The 12,542-nt window shown below is 34.1% G+C and overlaps 1 protein-coding gene across 1 annotated transcript in view; it reads left to right on the top strand.

The window, feature by feature from the left end:
• LOC149289279 (dystrophin-like) overlaps positions 1-12,542 on the top strand; it is an 874,963-nt gene that overhangs the window by 198,057 nt on the left and 664,364 nt on the right. Inside the window, 1 exon segment of the mRNA XM_089490922.1 lies at positions 5,210-5,328. Coding sequence (XP_089347048.1) covers positions 5,210-5,328 — 119 coding nt within the window.

The following is a 12,542-nucleotide window of genomic DNA, read 5'->3' as shown; positions in this document are numbered from 1 at the left end:
CACAGGGGACAAGTCTAGGGATGCATCAGTAAGTCGGAGGGGGGGCATATAGGGGGGTATAAGGTATATCTCTGGGGCAGAGTGGTAAATAGGGGTTTATAAGGCATATCTGGGGGCACAGTAGCAAGCCATGCGGCAGATGTGCATAACTAGGCAGGTTGGCAAATAAAAGGAAATAAAAACAAAAGATACATTTTTTTCAATCATAGTTTTCATCAAATATGAAAAAATAGTTTAAATGAATTCATTTTAACTAATAAAATGCTTTTCCTATAGGGTAGTCTTATATTCAGGCTGTTTCTTTTTTTCTAAATACGGGGGGGGTCGTCTTATAATCAGGGTCATCTTATAATCGAGTAAATACAGTATATTCATTCTTAGAAAACTGACATAAATATAAAAGGCAGATAGGGATTAAAGGAGCAGTCTAATTCCCAATGTATATTAAATTACTTTATAAGGACTTTAAAATGCATTCTTAACTTGTGAGAAAAAAATAAGACTTACGTGGTGAAAACTATTTTGGTGCACAAATGCATAGAGAAGATTCTAATGGATCCCTCGATGCATTTACACAAAAAAGTTAATTCAAAAGTGAAGGTGATCGTATTTATCAATGTGCATATGTGTGTGTGTGGCTGGAGTGTCCCTTTAAAACTGTTTGTGCTGTCCTCCCACCCAACAATTGCCGCAAATAATAACTCTATTTAATATGTGGTCATGTGACATGCTTTATGGTTTCCTTGCATCAGTCTTTTCACATGTTAGAAATTTAGAAACCTGTTAAATAAACATACAGATAGGAAGGTGGAAGACAGCTGCATGCTGGCATACATCATATTAATCTCCAGAGACAGAAAGCCTGGGTGCAAATCTATTATTTCAAACATTTGTAAAACTACCATATGGTGTATTCAAATGTACAACATTTCTCTTGTTCACAAGTTTCTCTTACTCTCGTTCTTAATGGTAATTTGTTGTTTGAGTCAATTTAAAGTTTACTTTTACATTACATTTATTTATATAGCTCCAGCATTTTCCGTAGCTTACAATTCAGGGTAACTTTGCACATAAACTAAGAAACTAAGAAAACCAGGACATATGTTTCTACTTTTTTAATAAATAACAAAAATCACATTATTAAATCTATGTGTCAAAAATGATGCAGAGAAACACACTGTTTTATGTATTATTATTATTATTTATCCTTTCTATATGCCTAAATGATTGGGTTGGAAAGCCTTGCCCTCGGCAACTAACTGAATAATTCCTTTGGACAGCCATGAAATAAATCAATCAAACTACATACCTGACACACAGATATCCTGTTTGTACCTAAAACAATTTATTTATGAAAATAAGAGATAATTGCTTTCTGACTTTGTTTACAGGCACTTTGCTACTGCATTCAATTAGACCTGTTGAATTATTTGTAACATACCAAAAAATCCCAGATATAATACGTATGTTTAATTTAGAACTGCATTTTTACAAAAAGTTTACAATTTGGTCATTTTTAGTTCCTGCGTATAATATATGCCCATCTATTCTCCTAAAAAAAACAAAATGTATGTCATATTTTTTTATTCTTTTATTACAGTTGAAACACGTATTTTCCAGATGCCTTACCATCAATGATTTAACCCATTTATTATACATTTTTACATGATAAATTGATTAAGTACGCATAAACCTGGATATATCATTAATGATAAGGGTAACGCTGCAAGCACTTAATGTTTGAACATAGTCCTAGTAGGTATTCCCAACAAAAAGGAAAAATGCACTTTTTGGCAAATTAAAAAGTCTGTTCGTTGAAATCTTTTATAAGGATATGAACACACCCAACGACTGCGAGACCAAAATATTCAATGATCCACAAAATCAGAAAGAGCCAGTCAGTTATTAACTAAAGAATATTATGGCTCATATGTTTCTGCTCTGTGCTGAGTGTCAGTCTACTACATACGTTTATTAAATGTATGTATGAAGTATTAACCTCTCTATTTGAAAATGGCAAATGTATTCAGTATATCAATGAACAGTGAGAATGGTCTAGCAGCACTACCCAGTACTAGCTGACCAGGTATCATTAAAAAACACCCAGGTGTGCGGCCAGTTGGACAACTAAATGAAGGCAAATGATCTACGTGTTACTAGAATGACTGGCCAATGTAACAACAATAATTTACATACTGCGTTGGAGCAAGCAGGTTTGGTTCTTTAGATGCAGTGTAAGTCATAAATAATGATGTGATTAAGCTCAATTATTTTATATTTAGACATTAAAAGCCGGAGTGGTAATTGTACATTTTAGTATGGTGAGAAAAACCTTTGGATTCTTCCAGATATAGACATACATCTTAGGTTGATCTTGGGAAGAAGTGAAATGCGTCTTCCAACAAAGAAGCAGTAAAATGCATTTGTAAAAACATTAAGAACTTATTTTGTTTTCTAAAACCAAAAACTGATTTGGGCTAGTGTTGGACATTTTAATGTAAATATCTTAAATGTGTACGTAAAATATTTGTTTACTCAATGTAGATAAACACGTAGTTATTTTTGTTGGCATATTGCTTCAAGTGTACCGTCAATGAAATGAAACCGTTTTTACACAAATAAAGCTGCCAAAAACCTTTACCATACTGCAGATGTATGAAATTACAATGCTTATTCCTGCTAGCTGTTTAGTAATGCCAGTGTGTTACACTTCGGTATATAAATTATTGTACTACATACATCAAAATATAATTAATCTGCCTGAGTGATAAGTATTTTCCAGTAATGCAAAAAAATTTCTTCTTTATGTTTTCTAATTGAGAGCACACCTGAAAGGTTTTTGTCTTATTGATCACTGTACATCAAGTGTTAGCAAAGTCAAAAAAGAATGGTTCAGCTAAATATGAAACATTTATGTGCTAACTGCGTTATAGGAAGGAGTTTAAGCTTTGAACTCTTTCCAAAGTGATAAAAAGCAAAGTTTATTAAACAGAAATGCCGTATGTGTTTCATGCAGGGAAGTACTTAAACATAGACCCTATGCAGTGCTCCGGTGTTCTTCATTATAGCATGTTTGCATACAGCTATGAAAAGGTCAGGGGTAGTGATAGCATATAAAAAGATTTCGCTTGGGGCCCCCATGGTCTAAGAGACCTATAGAGTAGGAGACCTTTACAAATGTGATATATATTCATCATAAAATTATTACTGTCTATTATTAAATGATTACTATTATTTTTCATCAATACAAATGAGTAGTTATACATTATACATGATTACATTATTATTCTTTTTATTGCTTGTGTTAAAGATGAGACCTGAGTAAATGCTTTGCTTAGGGCTGCTGAAAACTCTAGAGCCTCCATCAAACTTTTCATTCTATTGCGAAACTCATTAGCACTACAATTAACACGTTTAAGGGACAGTTTAATGTCCCTGGCACCCCAGTAAAAGAATCACAGTTCTCTGCGATAAATGTATCTGTGTGATTCAAACCATGTAAAATGTAACTTGATATTCCTAATATATATTCTTTGGAAACGTGTTCTTGAAATATTCTTTTTAAGCAGAGTAAGAGTAATTTTGTCATTTTAGAAGTCATTAGCATTAGTTAACTGATTTGTTCCACTAATGCATACACAATTACAATCTTTAAACATCCTAATCAAATAGTGACTCAGTCATTCAATTTTAGTAGTATTGTGGCATAAAATTGAAATGTTTTAGTAGATGCCATTTTGTTTTATTCTTGTTTAAGCTCCATATAGTGTGAAAAAACATACCGCAGCTGTTGAACGGGGTTGGCCAGAAAGCATTTTCATAAAATCCGTATGAGCATTGACTAATGTGTTTTTGGGGCTGCAATATTCCTCAATCATTCAACTGGAAGTTGCCCATGTGCCTCTGAGGCATATACAGTTAAGTAGTAATTAAGGTTAAAGAGACTTCAATTTCAACCCATCACACATCCATGTTGCTGATTCCAAAGGCAAATATTTGGATCTCTTTTTGATTGTTGGATTTTAACATGGATCAACCATATATCTTCAGTTATAATCATTTTATAATCAAGCTGCTTATTCACTTCCCTTTCGCGTTCTAGAAAGCAACTGAAAGATCCCTTCACTACTTATTATGAAGTCACAACCCAAGAAGGACCATGGTGGCCATGAAGAACATATAGTTAAAAAGACATTGTAAAAGAAAGGTTTAATTCATACACATCTGTGTTTAAATGGATCCAGAGTTATTGGAAATTCCTGCTAATTTATGGTAGCTCTTTATGGCCAATAATTATTACACAATCCATGCATACTTAGTTACTGGGAAGACTAACACCATAACATACATCAGTATTATATAAAAAAGAGACCTTTCAACATTGACAAATACAAGTGTAAATTATACATAACAATTAATTTGTGCCTCTCGGTAGCCCATGGAATCAGATTTCATTTGCCTTCTCCTCTTCCTTTATATATACTGAGCTGAAGCTCTTACGCTCTCACCTGCTCTTTCGGGATCAAGTGAATGGGGCTTTCTCCGTCCTACTGGAAAATTTGCACGTTTAACATTTTATTAAGTTCAAAAATGATAATTCATGCCCGATGATTTACATTTAGGATGCAGTTTTTCATCAGTGCCGTGGAATAAATGTATACAACATTTAGAGGTTCATGCCTGTATTCTCTTTATGAAAATATCAACATTACTGGAAGACACTCATTCTTGTATTGTAAAGAAAGTTACTGAAATAGTGATGAATAAGTGGAACAGACACCTAACATAACCTTGTTATGATATCAACCACCCTTTCAACCAATCGTAGACCTTTACGTTGGTCCATCAATCGCCTTGGTTGCATCAATCACTTTCTTTATATATAAACCCTTCAAACCCTTTCATTTCTCTTCACCCAACAAAGTGGCTTAATTATGTTTGTGTTTGGTTTATTACTCACTTTTGTGCCTTTTAATATAATGCAGATTTTCCTTCATACCTCCATATAAGCAAATTATATTTGGATACTGTAGGTGTACCTGGGAACTCCCTAAATTAAGTGTAAAGTAAACATTTTTAATAGTCACAGCTAAATGAGCTTTTTCACCCTGAGATTGGCATAGAAATCCTGAGAGTCTCATGTATATATATTACGGGTTAGTAAAAAATACAGTGATTAAGACCCTTTCAATTCTGCTTTTTTTAACAGATCAGACCTGTTTGACTGGAACAGTGTAGTCTCCCAGCAATCTGCTATACAACGGCTGGATCATGCATTTAACACTGCCCAACGACACCTGGGAATTGCAAATATTCTTGATCCTGATGGTGAGTAAACAGACTTGAACTTTTATCTTTCAATAACGGCTAGAAAGTTATCCATAGGGACTTGATATCTCGGAACAGATGCATTGTTCCAGATATCTTAGTATGCCAAATAAACAAAATATTGTGCGACACTGTTGGAGTGCCGGATCCTCTCTGTCTTTCACCATTAACATAAAAAGAAGGTCCCGGATTTCATCATGCTAATTTCCCATGATAGTGTGCGCCCCAAATAATTACGTTCTGTTTAGTATTCTGAATTTACATACGGACGTTTATAAATAACTGTGGAACAAGTTGACTGTTTTATGCGGTCAGCTGTGATGATTAGCATTTTTATGTGTGGCTGGCATTATGTACACAATTGGAAACTGAAAACGATTGAAATTGAAGTTGAAACTTTGCCTCTGGAGTATGCAAACTGAGGATGACTCCATGACATCAAAGCAAGGGATTCTACGACCCGTCGTTGGGTCAAGAGACAGAAGTATAAGCAGTAGCGGACCTCTTTGTGTATTATCAGCTATCATTTATTGGGTTGATCATGATTTTTGTGTACTACAAGCTTAGTCCAGTTGAAGAATTATTATTATTATTATTTATTGATTTCTATAGCACTGTTATATTCCACAGGGCTGTACAACAGATTCATCATAAGCATTTGAAGCATTTAAAATAATGTTCAAATGTTGCACTGGTGGTTGGGGTTTTTACAATTCTAAAGCTGGACTTTGCTATTACTTTTTTAAGAAGATGTTGTAGATATTATCATAAAGTAATCCGTTATCTTAGTTACATAAGGTGGAAAAGAGACCGAAGTCCATCAAGTTCAAGTGATGCAGATTAAAATTCAATCAGTGGATAAAAGTCGCGGCTTTATCTTCAAACATTTGTGCATGTGATGCAGTTGGAACTTAATATATACACTTCGGTTATGTTTTGCCATTCTGTAGGGTGAATGGTATCAAGCGCTATTTGTTTTGTATTATTCTGCTTTAAAAATTGTTGTGGTTTGTTGACTTTGTTTCAATTTTAAGTACATTAATTAAAAATCAAAATTTCCCTCTCTGCAAACAACACATTATGGTGATATGATAACGTCTCTGGTTTTAATTGTGCATTATGCAGGGCCAGCTCAGACTATTCCATTCCTTTCCTACATCCTAGAGATTTGCCAGAGTTGGCCATTTATAATGCATAGTTCATTGTGTATATAGCCTTTTTCTTGGCGTGGCTTTCTGTTTCATGTCTCTGGCTGGGAGATTTAAAGCTCACAACACAAGCATTATAAGCAAGAGAAACCGTTACAAAAATGATATGCTTTTATCACACACTTACCAAATGACAGGATTCCAGTTCTGCCTGCTATGATTCCTATTTAATAATTCAACATTCTGCGAAGCCTATCCTTATTTATGTTTAACCAAAACAACTACTATTTTTAAATGAGTTCATAAATAATTACACTGCTTCGAATTATGGAACTGGTTATAAATCAGCTAACATATCTGCAGGGAAATTTCAGTTTAGACTAACCAAAATGACAATGTCTTTTAAGTAAAACGTCTTCCAGCGTGTCATAATTTGTTGATCCCCTGACGATTTACTAAGCTAGGTGTAATAATGATAAAAAAAAATACATCAATGGACACAGTGTAATGTGTCTTCGTCACTTGAGCTCAAATATATTCCTTATTGAAAATCATTAATTATTGGACAGGGACATAGCCTGAGAATTTAATAGACACTTTATAGCACTGGAAAGCAGTCCAGCAATGAATCAGGGTGTATTCTAACAACTGTTTAGAAAGTGGCGATATTGTACGAATAGTAAACTTGTTATTTTGCTTCAATAATATGCCATAAATACTGTACATTGTTATTCACAAAGGGTATAAGAAGATATCTAGTATTAGTTTTACATTCTGTGCATATACAGTTACAATTAAAGAGATATTTCCTTTATAAAAAACAAACAAACAAAGTGATAGTTCTGTAAGCAGGTGGGTTTTCTGTAATGCTTTGAGTATCACACTAGGATAGATTATTACATAGAAAAGCGTGAAATAAACCTCAAATCACGTATGGTGTATATTATTATTATTGTTTGGTTCGTTAGATTATTACATAGGCCTAATTTCAAGCCTGTTACGAAAAAGAATTTGGGTCACTCGTAAATTTGTAATGTCTGGTAGAAGCAACTTTAATAATAATAATAATATGCCTCTAGTTTAATTGAACCTATTTCCTGAATCCAGAATGTACAGTATTAATATATTATTTAACTAGTTGCAGCCTACTTTCAGTCCTTTAGGCATATTCATTTTAACACTTCATTGCCAAGTAACGTCTTATGACATTTAACATAAAAATTTGGGTATGAACTGTTAAGAACACATAGTGTCTGAAGTTAATTTAACACTTACTTAGTAAATAACTTTAGTCCGCTAGATTACCTATTTTATATTATTATGTTCTCTTTATTTTCTGTAAATATACATTTATATATATATTTATTTATTTTTTAAATTAAAAATATATGTTTTTTGCATGACCGTTTATTCCATTAAAAAATGGGGACAAAAGAAACAATCCCTATCACTTGCAGACATGTAGAAATTATTGAACATTTTCCTAGTAGCTCCTCACTTTTCTTAAATTTATTGAAATGATTAACCTCAGCGCTACGGAATTTGATGGCGCTGTATAAAACAATAAATAATAATAATAATAATAACCCTCATGTCATTTAATCTATAACAACTTCTACAGTAGATGTCTGTCAATTTAAATTAGAAAAACCGAGTTCTACATCCTTGCTTAATACTTATAATACACAGACAGAATGCAACAGCTTTTCTTCATTGGAGGAATAAATGGCACATTCTGATTAGAATATTTCAAATAAATTCAGCAAAATATAGATAGAATGAAAAAGTGAACTACAAATAGTGAATGCAGGCTTTCTCTCTATGTATGACAATTACTTGATGTCCTGGATCGGCCTTTTCTCTGATAACAAAAAGAAACTCACAAAGAAAGAACACTCCAGCCTATTAATTTATTTTACAGCTTTACAAAAAAACATGACACTTCAAAATGTCTTTCTTTTTTTGGTGGCATATATGAATTCATGCAAGGATTCATTTCTACCGCACTGCACTGCCTCTAAGATCAGTTTTTTACTGTGTGTTGTCAAACTTTAATGTCAAATATAATTCATGTAGAATGTTCATTTTTGCCTGTAGTTTGTCTTGCATGGTTCTGCTAGATAAATATCGTATAAATCTAGTATACGTATTTTGTTTGCACGCACATTTTATTTATAACCAGAGTTGCATCAGAAACATCTAAATAATTTAGTTTATATTTGTGGTATATATATTACTTGAAGCAACATTCCATTTTTTTAATTTCAATTATGTCTATTATTAACATGAAAAATATATATCATGCGGAATGATATTAAAATATGTATTAGAATTAGACTTGTGCATTTGTCTTCGGGCGAACATGAAAACGAACACGAAGAGTGCGTTTTCGTGTTCATTCCGAAGACACGCCGAAGAGAAGACGGCGGCGGTAAAACGTAGGCGAAGACGAAGACGCACACCACGAAGATCTTCGTGATCGTCTTCGTCTTACCCTGCAGATGCCACTGGTCTCCCTCCCTGTTCAATTAGTTAAATGTCCGTACGAGCAGACTTTATTGGTCGCTCGTACGGACATTTAACTAATTGAACAGGGAGGGAGACCAGTGGGATGTGCCGGGTAAGTTACGGCACCAGGAGTTTAACAGTCTGTACGAGCGACCCTATTGGTCGCCAGCAGGGGGCTCATCTGCCATCAACCAATGGCAGACGAGCCCCCTGCTGACGACCAATAGAGTTGCTCATACGTACAATTAAACTCCTGGCGCCAGAGCTGCGTTAACCCCGTATTAACCCCTTAACCGGGAAAACAAAGAAAAACCGAACACGAAGAATGTCCACGAATATTCGCCCGAAGACAAGACAGGAACACGCGAATATTTGCGGAATACGAAGATTTTTTCCCCCCCGAAGACGAGCACGAACACGAAGAGCCCCCTGGTGCCCAAGTCTAATTAGAATATATATATATATATGTATGTGTATATATGTATATATATACTGCAGTTAAATTGCTGTTTCCAGTCCCAAGGGGGCAAGGGAATTGTTTAGTGACCATTGGGTCAAAATTACTTTAAAAATGTGATTGCGTAGCTTCTTAGTTGATTATACTGATGGTATGTACCCACAGTTTTTTCAAGTGGCTGTTCCACTCTTAGTTCAAATGTGTATGAGTAAATGCAGAAAATGCAATAGCTGCTTGAATTCCTAAACCATTAATTGGTGCTAATTCTTGTAAGGGAATCAATTCCGATTGAATTATGGCATATGTCCGAACACACATTCCAGTAGTTTTCCCCATTTCTGATAAATACAATCTATTTAAACTGCATTGTTGAGAAAACGGTTATTTTATATGATACAATAGGCAAACGTTAACTTAAAAATGTCTGAATTTAAAAATCTAAAATATTACAATATATAAATATTCTGTAAACTATATAATATTCTTTAGAGGATATTGACATTTACATATGTTTAGATTTAATGTGTGCTAAGTGCTATTTAAATCGATACTTCCTAACCTTTAGCTGACCGTTTATTATACTCCTTTGTCAAAGTGCCACTTGTCAAATGGAGAAGAAAAAATGTTCACTGGAAAGTGAAAAGAAGGAAATAATTGATTACACTGAGTGTCGAGCAGTGTTCACCATAGAAAAATGTATAAAAGCTAAGGGAAATTAATTGCAAGCGGCAAACGTATGTGTACCTTTGAAAAGACCATGTACTAATACCCCTTAGCGCTATAGAGCTATGTGTAGAAGTCTAATCATGTGCAAGGTAATCTTCTAGTGCACCATATCAACCAGTAAAATGTTCTGCAGATGGCAGCACTCATTTCTTTGCACCATTAGCTAGATTCTTTTTAACGTGGACAATGCCATTATAACTGCCCATTTTTCCTGATGTGAAGCTCACACATTAACCAGTCCTTAGTCTTGTTTTAGGTTCAGGATAACTTTATGCCTATCCCAAGGGTCGACAAATGTGGCTTAGATGTAGGAGCCAGCCAAAAAATTTAGGAGCCAGCTTTTTTTTCTTCCCCGATCATGTTTTTATTTTTCTGGTGCCTGTGGTTTGGCGAGCCTTTCCATATGTTAACATACATTTAAAAACTCTCACACCATACAGTAACAGACATACTAACGTATAATGCTCAGAAAGATCATCCCCAACTGGCCTATGGTCTCCACTGCTAGCAAAAGCAGCTACGAGGGACACCGGTACATTGTCCTAAAATCCGGACTGTCCCAATAAAATTATTAATCTAGGATTAGTTTGTGTGTTTAGGAAGAGTTTCACAAAGAACACTATACTGTTATTGTTTGTTGTATGGGGTCCTCCTAATATTCTAATTGTTTTCGATTATAATAATTGCATATAACGGGCAAGTTACTGTGGGTACACAATTTGTGCAGATCAACTCCCAGCCACAGTAAACACTGTACACAGAAAGAATTGTACCATCAGGAGAATTACAATGAAAAGTCTAAATAAAAGAAATGCCTCAGGCCTCCTCTAGCACTTTTGCATTGACCATGTTGCTTAAGAACAATAGAATAGAATGGTTTTCTCTTTTTTGCCGTTAGCATGCAACCTATAGGCTTAATTTAATTTTTTTTTTTTAAATATCGGGAAAATCACCACATAACAGCAATGTATTATTATTATTTTTACATTTTTTACATTTTATTTTCTTTGTCAAATATGATAACAGAGAAGAACCAACTGGCAAATCTAGTCTACCTTGTTCATTCTTGGGAATAGTTTTATGCACACCCGAACCTTTCTTGCATTCCTTTGCTATGTTATGTCTGTATTACATCCATTGGGAGCCTATTCCAGGTATGTAGAGCCCAACACTAGCTTGGCTCTGATTTTGTATTTGCTCAGACTTTGTCCTCAATCTCAGACTACCAGAAATTGCTTAGACACTGACAAAATGCCTGAATGGATCTGTGAAATTTAGTGAACAACTACCTGTTTTTCTATAATTAAATTTACAGTACATGCTTCACAACATCATACTTATTATGTGTTTTGGAATGCAGTACACAATTTCATTTTATTCCAGTTGTATCTAGATAAGCAGGTTAAGTCATATGGTGTTGCAGAATAGAGAATTGTGAACACATGCCAAATTCCAATGATTCTAAAAAGTTTAAAAAAACCCATAGCTTTGAAACGTGTTTTCTTGTAGTTATGGATAATAGTAAGTCTCTTGTAAACTTGCACTGGTTAAATGAGTAACGTTTCTAACAAAACGCCGTCTGTACAGTTCATTGTGTATCTTTACTGGGACACTAAACTATCCTTTTTACATAGGGTTGTTGGCTAAAATTGTGCTTAATGGTATGTAGTCTGAGGACTGGCCTCCACAAAGCAGCTTTGATAAAGCCAAATCAACTGAACTGTACTCATTGGAATCTGATAGAACTGTTGGCAATTTTCCCAGAGATTTCATCAACATATGCGATGTACAGGCCTCAGATGCATATAGATACTGCTGTTTCTACTTTTAAAATTACAGTTTAAAATATCACCTTTAATTCTATTAAACAAAAATGTTAGAATAGGTTCCAGAATTTACTTGAAAACCATATGTTTAACATCTTTAAATTACTAGTGTGATCTTATAAAGTGATTAAAGCAGGTAATTGCTAAATTGCTATATAATATGTGAAGAGTTACTGATTGCCATAGACATATTTAGCTGTGAAGTCAAACATGATAAAATAACACTTTGGTTTTATTCATACGTTCATGATGAAGTAAGAAAGCCTCAGGCACTATTACAGTTATATTTTATTCATATTGAACCAACATATGCAGCGCAGGCAACTTGGAAAGAAAATTTGAGACGCAAGGGAAGACTTTGCCTATGACTATGCCTATAAATGCTATGTTTTATATTTATCAGGAGAAAAACAGATCTAAAATAATATAATAGAAACAATATGCCGTTAGTAGTTTCAATATAAGAAACTTAGATTAATTACACTTGTGTCTGTGAGAATTTTACATGAGATTATACAATAAATTGAAAAAATCCAGTAAGGTTCTTAA

The sequence above is a fragment of the Sceloporus occidentalis genome, unplaced genomic scaffold (genome assembly GCF_023333645.1).
Source record: "Sceloporus occidentalis isolate IW3139 unplaced genomic scaffold, rSceOcc1.0.p SCAF_47, whole genome shotgun sequence".
Classification (NCBI taxonomy): Eukaryota; Metazoa; Chordata; class Lepidosauria; order Squamata; family Phrynosomatidae; genus Sceloporus; species Sceloporus occidentalis.
This window is presented reverse-complemented; position numbering and strand designations above follow the sequence as displayed.